The sequence below is a fragment of the Nelusetta ayraudi genome, unplaced genomic scaffold (assembly GCF_046127955.1).
Source record: "Nelusetta ayraudi isolate G7.1 ecotype Tasmania unplaced genomic scaffold, CSIRO-AGI_Nayr_v1 ptg000239l, whole genome shotgun sequence".
Lineage (NCBI taxonomy): Eukaryota > Metazoa > Chordata > Actinopteri > Tetraodontiformes > Monacanthidae > Nelusetta > Nelusetta ayraudi.
This window is the reverse complement of record NW_027466288.1, coordinates 72,501-90,000: the sequence shown is the minus strand read 5'-3', so window position 1 is coordinate 90,000 and position 17,500 is coordinate 72,501. Positions and strand designations below refer to the sequence as shown.

At 50.4% G+C, this 17,500-nt stretch overlaps 2 protein-coding genes and 1 long non-coding RNA gene across 16 annotated transcripts in view; 2 read left to right on the top strand and 1 right to left on the bottom strand.

The window, feature by feature from the left end:
- The window catches only part of LOC142882255 (protein NLRC3-like), a 35,880-nt gene extending 27,199 nt beyond the window's left edge, over positions 1-8,681 (top strand). The window contains exons 2-9 of one of the 12 annotated variants that reach the window (XM_076016880.1): positions 3,806-3,939; positions 5,023-5,172; positions 5,314-5,433; positions 5,572-5,691; positions 5,835-5,954; positions 6,690-6,904; positions 7,104-8,131; positions 8,204-8,677. In XM_076016880.1, the coding sequence (XP_075872995.1) occupies positions 3,806-3,939; positions 5,023-5,172; positions 5,314-5,433; positions 5,572-5,691; positions 5,835-5,954; positions 6,690-6,904; positions 7,104-8,131; positions 8,204-8,659 (2,343 nt within the window). In that variant the 3' untranslated portion in view covers positions 8,660-8,677. Of the gene's footprint in view, positions 1-3,612; positions 3,940-4,649; positions 4,893-5,022; positions 5,173-5,313; positions 5,434-5,571; positions 5,692-5,834; positions 5,955-6,689; positions 6,905-7,103; positions 8,132-8,203 lie in introns of those variants that run through there. The other 11 variants (XM_076016879.1, XM_076016883.1, XM_076016882.1 and 8 more) reach the window with 11 other exon arrangements.
- A 527-nt stretch (positions 8,682-9,208) lies between these two features.
- LOC142882258 (uncharacterized) lies at positions 9,209-13,268 on the top strand. Of its 2 annotated transcripts, XR_012925756.1 has the most exons (6): positions 9,209-9,276; positions 9,877-10,053; positions 11,252-11,425; positions 11,770-12,061; positions 12,202-13,077; positions 13,164-13,268. It is a non-coding gene; the product is annotated as an uncharacterized LOC142882258 (long non-coding RNA). The 2 variants fall into 2 exon arrangements; XR_012925755.1 differs by having other exon boundaries at positions 11,770-13,077.
- Positions 13,269-13,344: 76 nt separating this feature from the next.
- On the bottom strand, positions 13,345-16,788 carry yipf5 (Yip1 domain family, member 5). Of its 2 annotated transcripts, none has more exons than XM_076016892.1 (6): positions 16,645-16,788; positions 15,829-16,029; positions 15,554-15,729; positions 14,771-14,916; positions 13,751-13,932; positions 13,345-13,682 (listed from the first exon to the last, which is right to left on the bottom strand). In XM_076016892.1, the coding sequence occupies exons 2-6, from the start codon at positions 15,978-15,980 to the stop codon at positions 13,520-13,522; spliced, it is 819 nt and encodes a 272-aa protein (XP_075873007.1). In that variant the 5' UTR covers positions 15,981-16,029; positions 16,645-16,788; the 3' UTR covers positions 13,345-13,519. The 2 variants fall into 2 exon arrangements, with proteins under 2 accessions (XP_075873007.1, XP_075873008.1); XM_076016893.1 differs by having other exon boundaries at positions 15,829-16,034; positions 16,656-16,770.
- Between the last annotated feature and the right edge of the window lie 712 nt (positions 16,789-17,500).

The window sequence follows — 17,500 nt, the reverse complement described above, 5'->3', positions numbered from 1 at the left end:
GACGACCCGGCAAACGACCCGGGTCAAAATCGGCTCCGCACCGATCGGCTTGCGGTGGAATCTGTAAACCCGGGTCAGCACCACCTGTTTCACCTGCCGCACGGGGGGGGGGCGTTGAGCGCCACGTGCGCTGAATCATAATATGGCGTCTATCAAGAACCGATGCTAAAGTTCTCCATCACGTTCCATCAGCGCTGGATCATTCCTCGTCGTCCTCTGGCTGTTCCGACGCCGGAACCACCGCTGCACGGCGGGAAGCGGCCGCTTCGAGTCTGGCAGCAACGACGTCATGGTTCCACTGCAGCCCAACAGTGACCTAGAACAACTGAGAACCCTGGCCACCGCCGGACTCTGGAATCCTGTAGAACTTCATCATCTGATCTCAGCGCCATGACGTCAGCAGGGCACGCAGCGGTGAGAGCGGAGGGGGTGGAGCTTGCTGGCGGGGGGGGGCGTCCCGCTAGTTTCAGTGGAACAGAGGCCAAACTGAGGCCTGTAGTTTGCCATGGCAGAGTCACAGAGTCTCCATGGTTCTCAAAGACGCAGACAGCCGCCTCAACCTGAGCCTGACACTGTTTCTCAATCTGAGGGGCGTGTCATCCCAGGTGCTGGGGTTGCTGAGAGCCCAGCGGAGGAACCTGGTGCCTCAAGTGTCAACAACGATTGCACGGTGGCAACAAACCGAGACATCGATGAAAGAATTGAAAGTGGAAGTAGTGGTGTAAATGAGGTTTTCATGGACGAGGTTTTGGAGGAACGTGATTGGAAGATTAACGTCAGTCAAAGGAAGGGGGGGGGGACAAAGAAAGCTCTGCAGAACCTCTCTGAGGACGAAGAGGAGGGGGTGTTCACTGGACGTCCCCTCCCCTTCCTCTTGAGGAAATAAGAAAGTTCCTCGCAGAGACCAAAGGTCAGAGGTCGATCACACCTGACCTGTTCTCTGACGTCAATGGTTTCATCAGATCGCTCAGCCGGTTTAGAGGTGACGGTTTTCTTAACCATCAGGAAGTGTACAGGCTGGAAGAAATGGTGAGCAAAGCCAGAGCGGCACTGATGGAGGACGATGACTGATTTTATTGTTGTCATGGTTTCTGTTTTGGCTGCTTTTTATTTATTCACAATAGTGAACATTAATGTTGGCACCATTAACATTAATGGAGCACGAGCTGCGACAAAGAGAGCCTGGCTTTTTAAAATGTGTGAAGTGAAGAAGCTGCATGTGACCTTCGTCCAAGAGACCCACAGTGACTCCAACAGTGAGGTTGACTGGAGGAAGGAGTGGCCAGCAGGGCAGCTTCTCCTCAGCCACAAGCTGTCCACAAGTGCTGGGGTGGCGGTCCTCATCATGGTGGTGGAGGAGGTGGAGGTGGTGGAGAAGGTGGTGGAGGTGGAGGAGGTGGTGGAGGTGGAGAAGGTGGAAACTATTTTGTCAGCAATATAATGTCAACGTCACTAAGTACACTACCAGATCCCTGAAGGACCTGGACACTGAGGTGCAGGACCTACTGGACTGTACAGGAGATCAAGGGCAGGTTAAACCTGTTGGGCATCACTGCACAAGGAGCACTGGTTGGTTCCTGGGTCATGGACGCCACCATGATGGATGCCCCATCCAAGTTCTTCTTTGGTCTGGAGAGAAGGACCGGGCCAGAGGAAGACCATCCACTGTCTGCGCTCAGGTGAGGGCTCCTCGCTGACGGAGAACACAGAGATCCGGAGGCACGCCACACAGTTCTACATGGACCTTTTTAAATCTGAGTGGATGGAGGTCTCAGGACCGGAGTCTGCCTTTCTGTCCGACTTGCCTCGGATTGGAGCGTCAGCTGTGGATCCACTGTCTGCCGAACTCACTCTGGAGGAGCTTCATGTGGCCCTCATGAGCCTGGCCAATGGCAGGGCACCTGGCATTGACGGGATCCCAGTGGATTTTTACAAGACCTTCTGGATCCTGATGGGTGAGGACATGTTGGAGGTTTTCAGGGAGAGCTTCGGGAGTGGACTTTTACCCCAGAGCTGCAGGAGGGCAGTTCTCACCCTGCTTCCGAAGAAGGGAGACCTTCAAGGCTTGAAGAACTGGAGGCCAGTTTCCTTGCTCTGTGGGAACTATAAAGTCCTGTCAAAGGCTCTGGCCCTGAGGCTCAAGGAGGTCATGGCTGAGATTGTGCACCCTGACCAGACTTATTGTGTGCCCGGCTCTTTGGACATAGCGACTGGTCTTATTTCCACAGATCAGGAAAAGGCTTTTGACCGTGTTGAACACCAATATCTGTGGAGGACGCTCGCAGCCTTCAGTTTCAGCCCAGGTTTTATAGCCTGGATCCAGGTTTTGTACTGTGACGTTGCGGGGTTGAGGGGTGTGAGGCAGGGGTGCTCACTTTCTGGCATGTTGGACTCTTTAGCGGTTGAGCCCCTGCTGCACAAACTAAGGAAAGACCTGTCAGGTGTTTGTTTTCCTGATTGCCCCGCACCCATAAAACTGTCAGCCTATGCTGATGACTTGATGATTGTTTTAAACACTCGGGAGGACATTAGGATTTTAGAAAATAACACGAACCTTTTTAACAAACTTCAGCAAGAGTCAACTGGGACAAGAGCGAAGCTTTTGCCACCAGTAGAGGCTCTCTCACAGAGCTGGTTTTACCAGGGGGGCTGATGTGGGCCACAGGTGGGCTGAAATATCTCGGGGTGTTTTTAAGTGATGATGTTTTCAAGAAAAACTGGGACGGTGTCCTGGAGTCAATGGAGGGAAGACTGAACAAATGGAAGTGGTTGCTACCCTCCATGTCTTTCAGGGGAAGGACCCTCATCATCAACAATCTGGTGTCCTCTGCCTTATGGCACAGACTGGCAGTGGTGGACCCTCCCTCTGGTCTGCTGTCACGAATCCAGGTTCAACTGGTTAATTTCTTTTGGGATTGTCTCCACTGGCTGCCACAGGCGGTGCTGTTCCTCCCTAAGGAAAAGGGTGGGCAAGGGCTGGTGCGCCTGGCCAGTAGGGTCGCAGCTTTTCGTCTGCGATTCCTGCAGAGGCTGCTGTACGGACCACGAGACCTGGTGTGGAAGCCTCTTGCTCGGCTGGTTCTGCACAGGGTTGGAGGTCTGGGTCTGCAGGAGTCGGTGTTTTTATTGGATTTTAACTCTGTGACTGTTTCCTCCCTTCCCTTGTTTTACCGTGGACTTTTAACTGTGTGGAAGTTGGTGAGGAGACAGAGGACTCTGCACAAGTCCCTATACTGGCTGTTGCAGGAACCTCTAGGCCATGGAGGCCTTTTCAGCGCCCTCTCCTGGGAGTAGCTGTTTCCGAGGCTTTCAAGGGAGCTGGAATTACATCGCTTGTTTCCTTGCTGGAGTACGCAGGTCCCCACCTACAGGACGCAGCAGGCTTGGCGGATGCTCTGGGTCGGAGGTCGCGGAGGTTCACCCGCCGACTGCTGGACCACTGGAGGGGCTGCCTGACGGGGGAAGAACGCCACCTGTTGGGGGAACAGCAGCAGCAGCAGCAGCAGTAGCAGCAGGTGAGTCCTGACTTCCTAGAGACCTCATCAAATGTGACGCTAGTCAACTTTTTATCAATCAACTTTTATTTGTACGGCGCTATATCACATCCAAAAACGTCTCAAAGCGCTTTGACCAATCAGAGAAAGAGAAGCAACTGGGGCCCCAGAGCAGCAGAGGGCGACAGTGGGGGGAGGAGTCAACAATGTGACTTCAGTCTGGTTGATTTCTTCCTGTTCTCTCGCTCCCAAGTGGAAGTCAGAGTGTTCTGAGCTCACTGCCTCACTTCCTGTTTGACCTCCAGCTTAAGATGAGTGTTCGAGTGGAGGAAGAGGAGGACGGAGCAGCAGCGTCTCCAGGGTCCAGCTGTGTGTCTCTGAAGAGTCACCACTCCAAAGGTCTTCCTTACAACTTCAGTAATGAACCTGGACCTCCTGAGACAGGGTAAGAACACTGTGTGTGTGTGTGTGTGTGTGTGTGTGTGTGTGTGTGTGTGTGTGTGTGTGTGTGTGTGTGTGTGTGTGTGTGTGTGTGTGTGTGTGTGTGTGTGTGTGTGTGCTTAGCGTATGGGTGTGCCAGTGAGAGTCAGTATTGTTGGACTTTGGCCTTCGTATTGTTGTGGAAAAGAGTAAAGATACCGATGCAGAAATACTGAGTCAATGAGCAATTTAATGAAGAGGAATAAATGATCGGAACTCCGAGGCACAGGCACAGTACAAACAGCAGAACAGATGCAACAAGTGCAGGAGCTCAAGTGAATGCGAGTGCGAGTGCAAAGAGATAAGGAAGATGAAGGTCCTTTATACCTTGGACCGGGAGGGGAGAGGATAAGGAGAAAGGAGGGGAGGATGAGAGGAGACAGAACAGAGAATAAAAGACTAGCGGAACACATTTACAGCTCATGTCCTGCACAGGGGAATCATAAGCTGCCACAACAAAAGACCTCATAGTTATGACAAGGCACGACGGATGAGCACACGAGTGGCAGCACATACAACAAGGTGAATACGATGTGCATGTGTGTAGCAGATGACAAAGGACTCATACAAGGGTAACTATAGGCATGGACGCCTGGGCGTCATGTGCACTACTTGTGGCCACTACATGATGACCACGTGGCTTTACTATAAAACTAACAGATTAGAGCTGGTAGTGATCATATAACATCTGCTAAACAGAATGAAAGAATCACACAAGAATACTTATTTTCAATTACATTATTCATAAAATGAGGAGCAGCAGAAGCAGGAAGAGAAGTCAGAGTTGTTTTGTGTTAGGCTCCATTGTGAGGCGACGCAGCAGCAGCAGCAGCAGCAGCAGCAGCAGTAAAAGTAGCAGCAGCAGCAGCAGCAGCAGCAGGTGAGTCGTCACTGAGTGAAGAACTCATGAAATGTGATGTGAGTGGACACCAGCAGTCGTGTGTCTGCTTGATCCCACTGGGAACTCAGTGTTTCTTCCTGTTCTCTCGGTCTGAAGTGGAACTCACTGGGTTCTCAGCTCACTGTCACACTTGATGTTTCACCTCAGACTGACTCCAGGACTCAAGATGAGTCTTCCAGTGGAGGAAGAGGAGGACAGAGCAAAGTCTCCAGGGTCCAGTGGGGAGTCTCTGAAGAGTGACTGGTCCAAGGGTGAACCTATAAACTTCAGTAATGAACCTGGAGCCTCTGGAAGACAGTAAGGAACCAGGCTACCTGTATTATATGATGACTAGACAGACACTATTAGTCAGATTTAAAAAAAAACAAAAAAGCTTAAATTTTAAAAAAAAAACTTTAATTCAACCAAAAGACTGAAACAAACAATTTTTGTTTGCAGAGTTGTTTCCAAGACAGAGAGACTGAAGTCTCCAGTGTCCAGTGGGGTGTCTCTGAAGAGTGACTGGTCCATGGGTGAACCTATAAACTTCAGTAATGAACCTGGAGCCTCTGGAAGACAGTAAGGAACCAGGCTACCTGTATTATATGATGACTAGACAGACACTATTAGTCAGATTTAAAAAAAACAAAAAAGCTTAAATTTTTAAAAAACCTTTAATTCAACCAAAAGACTGAAACAAACTATTTTTGTTTGCAGAGTTGTTTCCAAGACACAGAGACTGAAGTCTCCAGGGTCCAGTGGGGAGTCTCTGAAGAGTGACTGGTCCATGGGTGAACCTCTAAACTTCAGTAATGAAGCTGGAGCCTCTGGAACACAGTAAGGAACCAGGCTACCTGTATTATATGATGACTAGACAGACACTATTAGTCAGATTTAAAAAGCTTTGAATAATTTAGAAAACCTTTCATCTGACCAGAAGACTGAAACAAACTTTATGGGAAAATCATTTTTGTTTGCAGAGTTGTTTCCAAGACACAGAGACTGAAGTCTCCAGGGTCCAGTGGGGTGTCTCTGAAGAGTGACTGCTCCATGCCTGAACCTCTAAACTTCAGTAATGAAGCCGGAGCCTCTGGAAGACAGTAAGAACACTAATGTCCTTGTTTCTCAGTCTAATTCTAGTTTGATTTGACAGTGATAAATTCCTCAGAAGGTGAAAAGGTGTCAGATGTTGTTGTCAGTGGTCAAGAGAAGAGAATCTTTAACACGGTCACATTCATCATGTTGAAATGCAGCAAAGCCCTTCTGAGACTGAACTTTATGCAGTGGCAGGAATGTTTGATACTCTGTCATAAAGTGCAGCTCAACTCCACTGAGATGTATTTCAATCCAAAGTTCAGTGCAATGTGACTCCACTGTCTCTGTCTGCTGAGAAACAAAGGGCCAGTTCCACAGAGCCACTGCTCAACCAGAGCCCACCAGGTGTCAACCACAGCAGATAGAAAATATACATTTGATACATGAATATGTCATCTAATAATATATGAGATGATGTGACAAGAGCAGCCTAGAAAACAGCTACAAATCCATGACGGGCGCAACGTGGTGGCTAAAAGACGGCGTCATTAACATCTGCGCTCCGTTCTTTGTGGCTCAAATTCTTTGATTGTGAAGCTGCATGAAGGGATTGAATTTAGAAAAGAGAGCAAAAGACAAGAAGTGATTTGTGAAGAGCCCACTAGGAGGCCAGCAGGCTGTCAGTTAGTGTTGATGGAGACAATGATTCCATCCAACTAATGATGGTGTCAGAAAAACAGCTGACAAGTGATGGACACCAACAACTGATCCAATCAGTCAAAGCCAAAGTGTCTCCACAGGAAGACGGAGGGGAGTCCTGGTGGTGAGAAGGAGGAGGAGGAGGAGGAGGAGGAGGACCAGCAGCAGCAGCAGATTTCCTGGATGAGCTGGACATCCTGGTTGTACCGATGGTTCATCAGCTCATTCTGGGACCGGTCTGCTCCATCAGGTGAGTCCTCGTGTCTTCAGTGTGGAGCAGCACTGCAACCTGCCAGTCACAGCCAGACTGATCCCAGTAAGACTGTCCACCTGCACCTCCTTCACTTCTCCCTCAGAGATCATGTCAGGACCTCCAGTGAGAAGATTCACTGAGGGACGTTGAGAGCAAACAGTCACACAGCAGCTTCACCACAGCAGCTGAAAAGTTGTGGAGAGAAAATGATGCTCACACTGTCACACTGATGTTTTCTTCTCCAACCTTTTCTCTGCTCCAGAGGCTGATGATGGTCTGCAGGAGCTTCTACAGCAGCAGAAGATCAGTCTGGAGAGGAGATGTGAACATGTGACTGAAGGTCAAGAAGCAGGAAGTCAAACCCTCCTCAACAGCATCTACACTGAGGTCTACATCACTGAGGGACTGAGTGAGGAGGTCAACAGAGAGCATGACGTCAGGCAGCTGGAGACCAAGAAGACCAAGAAGACCAAGGAGAGCCTCCATGAGCGTCCAATCAGGTGCAGCCAGATCTTTGAAGCCTTACCTGAGCAGCAGGGACTCAGAGTCAGAGTGGTGCTGACCAACGGCATCGCTGGGGTTGGAAAAACCTTCTCAGTGCAGAAGTTCACTCTGGACTGGGCCCAGGGCCTGGAGAACCAGGACCTTCATCTGGTGCTTCCTCTCTCATTCAGGGAGCTCAACTTGGTCAAAGAGCAGCACTACAGTCTTCTGGAGCTGCTCCATGTTTTCCATCCAACGTTAGAGAAGCTCACAGCAGAGCAGCTGCATGTCTGCAAACTTATCTTCATCTTGGACGGCCTGGATGAAAGCAGACTGGCTCTGGACTTTGAGAAGAAGAAGAAGGTGGTGACTGACGTCACTCAGAAGAAGTCAGTCAGCGTCCTGCTAACAAACCTGATCAGAGGAGATCTGCTTCCCTCGGCTCTGCTGTGGATAACTTCCAGACCTGCAGCAGCCAATCACATCCCTCCGTCATGTGTGGACAGGCTGACAGAAGGCTTCGTACGAGGCTTCACCGATGACCAGAAGGAGGAGTATTTCAGGAGGAGGTTCAGAGATAGAGGAGATGTGTCCAGCAGGATCATCTCCCACATCAAGGCGTCCAGGAGCCTCCACATCATGTGTCAGATCCCGGTCTTCTGCTGGATCACTGCCACAGTTCTGGAGAGCATGTTGAGCTCAGAGCAGAGAGGAGAGCTGCCCAAGACCCTGACTGACATGTACTCACACTTCCTGCTGGTCCAGATCAAGAGGAAGCAGCACAAGTATGGAGGAGGTCCACAGGAGCTGACGTGGTCAAAGATGCGGACTGAATTGTTTTCATTCTTCTCAAGGAAGAAAGCAAAAGACAACATTAACCTGACGGACGCTGACAGGGAGCTTCTTCTGAAGCTGGGCCAGCTGGCATTTGAACATCTGGAGAGTGGAAACATCATGTTCTACAGTGAAGACCTGGAGAAGTGTGGTCTCAGTGTGACTGACACCTCTGTGTACTCAGGAGTTTGTACAGAGATCTTCAGAAGAGAGAGTGTGATCTTCCACAAAACCCTCTACTGCTTCGTTCATCTGAGCGTCCAGGAGTTTCTGGCTGCAGTCTACAGCTTCCACTGTCAGACCAAGAGGAAGATGACAGAAGATGTTCAATCTAGAGAATCCCTGGATGAGTTCCTGAAGAGGATGATGGAGAAATCCCTGAAGAGTCCAAACGGTCACCTGGACTTGTTTGTTCGCTTTCTCCATGGACTCAGTCTGGAATCCAACCAGAGACTCTTAGGAGGCCTGCAGGGTCTCACTGACAACCATCCAGGAAACTGATGGATGGTCAAATACAACCTGAAGGAGATGAACACTGATGATGTTTCTCCTGACAGAAGCATCAACATCTTCCACTGTCTGCTGGAGGTGAAGGATCAGTCAGTGCATCAGGAGGTCCAAGAGTTCCTGCAGTCAGAGAACAGATCAGAGAAGGAACTCTCAGACAGCCAGTGTTCAGCTCTGGCCTACATGCTGGAGGAGGTTCTGGAGGAGTTGGACCTCAACAAGTACAACACAACCACTGAGGGAAGATTGAGACTGATTCCAGCTGTGAGGAACTGCAGGAAGGCTGTGATACGTTTAGTAAGGTACGTAAACACTGTGTGTGTGTGTGTGTGTGTGTGTGTGTGTGTGTGTGTGTGTGTGTGTGTGTGTGTGTGTGTGTGTGTGTGTGTGCTCTTGGTGTTAGCCACACTGCTATATCAGCAGCTCCTCCAGTCACAGGGTGGATCAACATCAGCAGGTCCACTGTGGCTGCAGGTCTCCAAGAATACAATGAGGGAAACACTGAGTGGTGACTTTTAGCAGCAGGCTGTCAACACAGGACACAAGGATCCTGGAGTGAAGCTGCTCTGTGCTGGACTGCAGAGTCCAAACTGTAGACTGGAAGTTCTTAGGTCAGTTCCTGCTTTCTACTGGTGGACAGTGTGTGTCAGCAGATGACAACTGGTGTGTAACGCTGCTCAGTGTGAAGACTTTGAAGCAGATATTAAAGACTCATCTAGACAAAGTGGATGTTGTTGATATTTTCATGTTAACAATCTGCAGCCAGAAAAGACTTTGGATGGTGGAAGAAAGTGTGGAAAATGTCTCCAGTCACTTTGGAGCTCAATGGAAGTTGTTGATTGGTGATGAAGGTCACATGACTGAGCAGAAGATCCTGTGAAGAAATATTAGAGGCAGATTAATAGTGCAGCAGTATTTCTTCATCTTGTCCTTTGAATGTGTTTGACTTGTAACGAGACTCTGATGACTGAAAACAGCCACAAGCACACAAAGGACTCACTGATTATTTTCCATCTTCACTGCTGATTGGCTGCACACTGACTGACACACTGCTGTTGTTATTGTGTTGACAACACACTGGCACAATGACTCCTTTGAGGGAATGACTCAGTGATCCCAACAGCTGCACATCTGGATCATCAACAGGGAGAAATAACTCTGAATATGACATTTACACCATGGAAGAAATCAAAGATTCATTCTCTATTCAGGTTGGAGGGCTGCAGGTTGTCAGAGCTCAGCTGTGATTGGCTGCTCTCAGCTCTGAAGTCCAACCCCTCCCACCTCAGACACCTGGACCTGGGTTGGAACGACCAGCTGCAGGATTCAGGAGTGAAGGAGCTGAGTGGTTTTCTGCAGAGTCCAGACTGTAAACTGGAGACTCTGAGGTCAGTTCACCCTCTTCACTCTACAACTTGTATCACTCTTGTTATTGTTGTCATGATTTTCACTTGACTGGGCCCTGTTGCAGGAAACTAGGATGAGGGATTAAGCCGGGATATCTTGGTTATCCTGGATCAATTGATGTGTGATGTGGTTGCACAACAGTGGGATAGGTGGAAGTGAGATATGTTCTGCTAGAAGTTACCATGGAGATTTATAGTGTGGAGTGAGCTGCTCCAGACCAGGCTGAGTTCCAGGATCTATTTCATCCTTGTCTCAGTCAACAGTCACCAGCAGTGGAAAGCAGTGCTTCTTCCACTCAACACTGCACATTGTTATCACATTCACCTCCAGCCACTGTCATTATTTCAAGCTTTGGAATCATTTGATTTCAATGATGATAGAGAAATGAGTTGAGATCATGTTGCAATAATTTGATCATTTCTAACATGACTTCTACTTTGCCATGCATCCTATATAAAAATACACATCCCATAGAAAGATGAAGACACATCAAAGAGTAACATGAGCTTGTTGTTGTGACAGTGGACGCTCCTGTCACTATGCCTCCAATTGATCCTGCGCCCTGGCTGCTTGGCCAAGGGAAGATCCCTTTGGCTGAAGGCTTGGTGCGCATGACTATGACCTGGGAGTCTGGGCTTCCAAGCCCCGCCCAGGCCGTCTGCGCCGGCCCACATTTTATTGAGCTTTGAAAGTTGGAGAGTGTGAATCCCCGTCCCAGGCGCAAATCCTCATGGAGGCTTCTGAGGAGGTCAAACATGGCCAATCCGTCAATCCCAGCTCCATAACGGGGGTCTATGGAAGGAAGCCGCGTGCATGGCGCACTGATCCAGGAGAGCTTTCATCTGGCTTGATGAATCCGTGTCTTCTCATCCTGGATGGCTTTTAGTGCAACCCATGAAGCCTGGACACACGTGTTGTGGATTGGTTGAACGCTGAAGGCTTAGTGACTCATCTTGGATGACGCAATCCTACTTTGGTGCAAGGGGGCCCAGACAGCAACATCATCAAGAGCCAGTAATGGACTCCACAGTGCAGGACTCGTTGGCTTGCCCTCCCTCTCCCATTTTATTCTGTAGTGTCAGATTCTGAAGTCCACATTTCACTTTGATGTTCAGAGTGATGACACCGTGGAAAAACTCTCCATCATTATAAACTCTCCATCATTTATTCTACATTCAGGTTGGAGGACTGCAGGTTGTCAGAGCTCAACTGTGATTGGCTGCTCTCAGCTCTGAAGTCCAACCCCTCCCACCTCAGACACCTGGACCTGAGTGGGAACCAGCTGCAGGATTCAGGAGTGAAGGTGCTGAGTGGTTTTCTGCAGAGTCCAGACTGTAAACTGGAGAGTGTGAGGTCAGTACTGGTTTGGAACCAGTGGATGATGGTTTCAGCACCAAACACACTTCATCACACATGTTGAATAAACATTGAACTGAAGGTTGATTCATATCAAAATGACATCCAGAAATAGGAAAACTTCATTCTGTTCATGTTTGAAATTTAAAGCAGGTCATCAGTGGTCATGTGACCAAACATCATTTACACACATTAGTTTTGGACTGAGGATTTAATTTCAAGGTGACATTTTCTGTAGTGTCAGATTCTGAAGTCCATATTTCACTTTGATGTTCAGAGTGATGACACCCTGGGAAAACTCTCCATCATTATAAAATCTCCATCATTTATTCTACATTCAGGTTGTGGGACTGCAGTTTGTCAAAGCTCAGCTGTGATTGGCTGCCCCCAGCTCTGAAGTCCAACCCCTCCCACCTCAGACACCTGGACCTGAGATGGAACCACCTGAAGGCTTCAACAGTGTGAGAGGAGGATGGTGACGTCCAGCTGCTCCTCATTCATCCAACATCTGCTGCCAAACTGCTTCTTCTCTCAGTTCACCACTCAATTATTGATCAGTTCATCTTCATCAGGCCTCAGTATCAGTCCAACACTCCATGGTCACATGACCTTCATATGTTCCACACTTGACATGTGACTGAGAGTCTGCTTCTTCTCACCAGTCACTCCATCGTCTCCATCAACAGTCAACGTCTCTGTGATGATGCATTCAAGGACCGTGAGTCCTGACTCCTGCTGTCTCTTCTTCTCTCTACAGGTGGGAGAGTGAGGAGGATGAGGAGGAGAGTGAAGAGGAGAGTGAAGAGCAGAGCTCCATCTAGTGGTGGCTGACAGAACTACAACCAGTGAAGCTAAACAGCAAGCTGCTAGGTGTGTCACGACCTTTGACCCCAGTGCAGCCTGGTGGCTGGCGGACTGCTTCTCCCTACCAGCTGCTGTGGTTACTGGGAGAGACGTCCCAGAAGCCACTGGTGGAGCTGAATCCTCAGTGGAAGAAGCAGGACTTGGAGCAGCTGCTCAGTGAAGGCAGCAGCAACACAACCACTGCTTCTGCTCTCATCATCCACGGCTGGAACATCTCAGCATGAAGGTTCCACACATCAACAACACACTGATCTGCTCTCACTTCAGAGTTCTCCATCCAACTCCACCTGCTTTCTTTGGGTTATGGTTGCTCTCCTCCCTCTCTGCTCTTTTCTAGCAAGACTTTGTTTCATTTGTATGAAATTGTCTGTTTGCTTCTCCTGTCCTGCGAGCCAGTCAGAGAGCGTTACGTCATCGACCTGATTCTCTTCCTGGCAAAATGTTTTCACTCGTTCTGTCTTTGTTTTTAAGACTGAGCTCAAACATTATATTTATTTTTCAATTTGTTTTGGAGGGGTTCGTGCCGCTCAGGGGCGGGGCTAAACCTGGAGCAGTTGTTTGTGTTCGACATGCGGGGTCGGCTCGCGTTTCAAGGAACAACAAGAACAATAAAGTTCTTTGGCTTTCATTCCAGCGTCTGTGCGTCTTTGGAATGTCTTCGCTGTCTGATTGAGAAAACACGAGAAATCTCATCGGGGAAATTAAGCCCAAAAAGCATTTCTGGTCGTAAACAAAGATTCCTGCTGACAGTCCGGTCTGGTCCAGTCTGGTCCGGTCCAGTCTGGGTCCAGTCTAGTCCAGTCTTGTCCGGTCCGGTCTGGTCTGGTCCAGTCTGATCCGGGCTGGTCCAGTCTAGTCCAGTCTGGTCTAGTCTAGTCTAGTCTAGTCCGGTCTGGTCCAGTCCAGTCCAGTCCAGTCTGGCACTGTAGGATCAATGTTGCTAATCCAGTCAGCGGTTGGTCCTGGTCACAAACTGGGTTAAAGTCCCCCTCCCTGCTGCAGCTGCTGCCCCCATGTGGTGTGTGCATACATAGGTAGATACATACATGTACATATGCACATACAGACATGTTTATTATGGGATGCTTGCAGGATGGAGGATCATTAGAGTGAGATTACAGAGGGAGAAGAAGCCCCTGGTCTCCTGTGAGCCAACAGCTGTTGTTGTTTGTGGGTCCTTGGTCCTTGTGGGTCCTTGGTCCTTGTGGTGGTGGCGGTGGCGGTGGTTCAGAAGACGGAGATGAGCGCGAAGACCCCGTAGAGCAGGGCGCAGGGGTAGGCCACCAGTAGCTGCTGCCCCTCCAGGGCCAACGCCGACATGAAGATCTTGGAGGCCGACAGGCTGCACCAGCCAATGATGGAGGCCGTCACCACCATTCCCAGCATGCCCCTGTGCAGACACAGCAACCAGTCAGTCAGCACCGCAACCAGTCAGCATCGCCCCCCCCCCAGACTCACTGTAGCGAGAGCAGCACGGCCAGGCTGGAGAGGAGGATCATGGGTAGCAGGCAGTAGCCCAGCACGCTGGCCACGCAGCCGAAGGACACGCCAGTCACACTCATCAGGTTGAGCAGGCAGTACATGGCCAGGCAGCCCACTGCACTGATACCATAGACATAGCCAAACTGGATCTTCCCAGACTGGTGGAGAGAGGGGGGGGGGGACGACAAAATTCATGATCCAGAGAAAGATGCAAGACTCAGGGTGTGAGATCCAGGGGAGGAGGTCCAGGGGGGGTCAGACCACCAGGACCCCTCTGGACCACCCTGGAGCCATCACACCTCCTGAATGCCTCAATGCAACATTTCAGGGGGTCAGGGTTTGGGTTAGGGTTAGGGTAGGGTCAGGGTTTGGGTTACATACAGGCACTGTCATTGATGGTCACTACCACTTCAGCAGTGTACCAGCAGCAGCAGTCAGTCAGTCATCTAGCCAGCCAGCAGCAGTGTACCAGCAACAGTCAGTCAGTTGCAGTGTACCAGCAGCAGTCAGTCAGTCAGTCAGTCAGTCAGCAGCAGTGTCCCAGCAACAGTCAGTCAGTCAGTAGCAGTGTACCAGCAGCAGTCAGTCAGTCAGTAGCAGTGTACCAGCAACAGTCAGTCAGTCAGTTGCAGTGTACCAGCAGCAGTCAGTCAGTTGCAGTGTGCCAGCAGCAGCAGTGAGTCAGTTATCCAGCCAGCCAGCAGCAGTGTACCAGCAACAGTCAGTCAGTCAGCAGGAGTGTACCAGCAACAGGCAGTCAGTCAGTCAGTAGCAGTGTACCAGCAACAGTCAGTCAGTCAGTTGCAGTGTACCAGCAGCAGCAGTGAGTCAGTTATCCAGCCAGCCAGCAGCAGTGTACCAGCAACAGTCAGTCAGTCAGTTTCAGTGTACCAGCAGCAGTCAGTCAGTCAGCAGGAGTGTACCAGCAACAGTCAGTCAGTCAGTCAGCAGTAGCGTACCAGCAGGCAGGCAGTCAGTCAGTCAGCAGCAGCGTACCAGCAGCAGGGTGGCTCCAAATGCCAGGCAGAAGACCATGGGTCCAGCCAGGTCGGTCTGGTTCATGATGCTGCCGTCAGCCTCCTTCAGAGGATGCAGCACCGTCAGAGTCTTCTGCCAGATGTGCTCAAAGTTGATGCCCAGTTCTGGAGGGGACACAAGAATGGACAGGTAGTTCACACTGTAGTTCACACTGTAGTTCACACTGTAGTTCAGGAGGTAGTTCACACTGTAGTTCACACTGTAGTTTAGAAGCTGTAATGGTGTTACTCTGCGGTTAAATGGTTGTCATTTGCCATTTCTTTGCTTTTATGAACTTTAGGATCAAACTGTGGCCACATTTGGCCGACAGAGTCATTCTACTTTAACTTCATTGGTTTATTGCTGTTTTTTTAAAAAAAAAAAAAAAAGTATTATCAGCCAGTGGAAAACGTTCCTCTTGAAATTTAAATAAAAAAATAAAAAATGATTATTATTGACATTTGATTCATTTGGAGGGTTTCTTTAATTTGAGACGTGATTCTTCATGCTGGCAACATGAAGTTGTTGATGGTCCAGCATGAAGCTTTGCTTTTGTTTGGCTCCACTCAGCGTTTGAGAGTTGGACTCCCCCTGCTGGTCTGATGTGGTCACTGCTGGGGCCTCCAGAGGAACCCTGGCTCATCATCTCGGACCAAAACAGCCATCAGTACCACACCAAGATCCACCAGGTGATTGTGGGGGGGGGGGGGGGGGGGGGGAGCAGGACCGCAGTGTGTCGCCCCCTGCATGCGGCTCGCTCACCCTCCAGCAGTGGCGGCTCGTCGTCGAAGCTGCTGCCGTACATGGAGTGCGAGGAGGACGGAGTGAAGGTCTGAGTGGGCTGGAAGATCTGAGGGGTGAAGGACTGCTGGGGGGCCACCAGGCCCGAGGAGGAGTAGGAGGACATGGGCTGGGAGTAGTCATACTGACCATAGGGCCTGCAGGAGGAGGAGGAGGAGGAGGAGGAGATCATCATCATCATCATCATCATCATCAGCATCATCATCAGCATCATCATCAGCATCATGGCTGCTCACTTGTTGTACGGGTTCTCAGCAGGGTTGTAGGCATAGCCCCCCTGGTTCTGGTTGTAGGCCCCCTGGTTCTGGTTGTAGGCCCCCTGGTTCTGGTCGTCCACACTGTAGCTGGACTGGTAAAAGTCCGTGTTGAAGTTGTCGAACCCGGACATGGTGCAGTGTGTCGGGGAGACGAGGAGGAGGAAGGTCTGAGGTCAGAACCTGAGAAGAAGAGCAAAAGCAAAGCAGTGGATCAGAGAAACAGAGCCACGGCCCGGTGGGAAAGTCCTGCTGCGTCCACTCAGCGGGTTCACGGGCTCATTGGAGCCGCAACCCGGAGTTAACTCTGGTCCTTCATGCTTGAAACTTTACTTCCAAAAGGAGGATAAACCGAGTTTGGGTTCGGACCGCGGACCCTGGTTCGGACCCTGGCTCGGCTCGGTGGTGACACTACTAGCCTGATTCTGGCTACGTGGAGTCCAGCTCCGCAACTAATCACTCTGAGCTAGTGCTAACTAGCACTAACAGCTGTAGCAGGGACAAAGGCAGACACTTCCGGTCAGATGACACGCAGCAACAACAACAACAACAACAACAACAACAACAACAACAACAACAACAACAACAACAATCACTCAAATGTCCAATAAAATGAACTAAAATACAAGAAGCAGGTTAACGGAGCGGTATGACTTGAGCTATCGGTGCTAATCTGCTGTTCAAACCCTGCTAGCCCGCTAGCCCAGCCTGCTAGCAGCCCGTCAGCCAAGGCGGACACGCGCAGAATCCGCTCTGTTCCTCTCCAGCAGGAACAGAACCCTCGCAGCGACGCCTCACCTGAGCGGCTGCCGCTGCTGCTGCTGCTGCTGCCGCTGAGTCCCGCCGGAGCGCCGTCAACACGGTCCGGGCTCTGGAAGCTGCTACGTGTCAGCTGGAAGGCAAAAGACTTCCGGGGTGGTTTGGCAGTCGACGGGCAACAGTCAGGGACACATTTAAGAAATAGCAAACCTAGCAGTGCCTGTGTAGGTACTGCCCTCTCCTGGCCATTGGCCGCATTACCTTCTCCTCCTCCTCCTTCTTCTTCTCCTTCTTCTTCTTCACCTCAGGCAGACGGCACAATCACATTAACACGATGTTGGGTGCACCTTCTGAATCTGATCTCATGGTGGCGCTGTCTGCTTGCTATGTGACGCCACGCAGGCCTCACTTACAGAACGGTGTGTGTGTGTGTGTGTGTGTGTGTGTGTGTGTGTGTGTGTTTTTTAAATCAAAACAAATCAAGTGAAATAACAATGACCCTGGTGACCTCTGACCTCAGTGACCCCTCCCCTCCTGCCCTGCCCTGCAGAGCACGGTCATGTCCTGTGGCTCCAGCAGAGGGCGCTGGCGAGGGGCAGAGAGGCCGACTGGACGCAGTGACCTCTGACCTCTGACCTCGGCAAATTGTCAACTGGCTCTCATGCAGCAGTCACCTCCAGTCACCCCCCTCCCCCACCTGCTGCTTCCTCTCCCTCCCTCCCTCTCAGAGAGAGAGAGGGGGGGAGAGGTGGGCGGAGCCAACGCCTTGTATTCTGCTCTCGTTTCAAGTGCAGATGGGAGGCAGTGAGCGCCAAGTGAAGCTACACACACACACACACACACACACACACACACACACACACACACACACACAGGGCAGACAGCAGCATTGTGC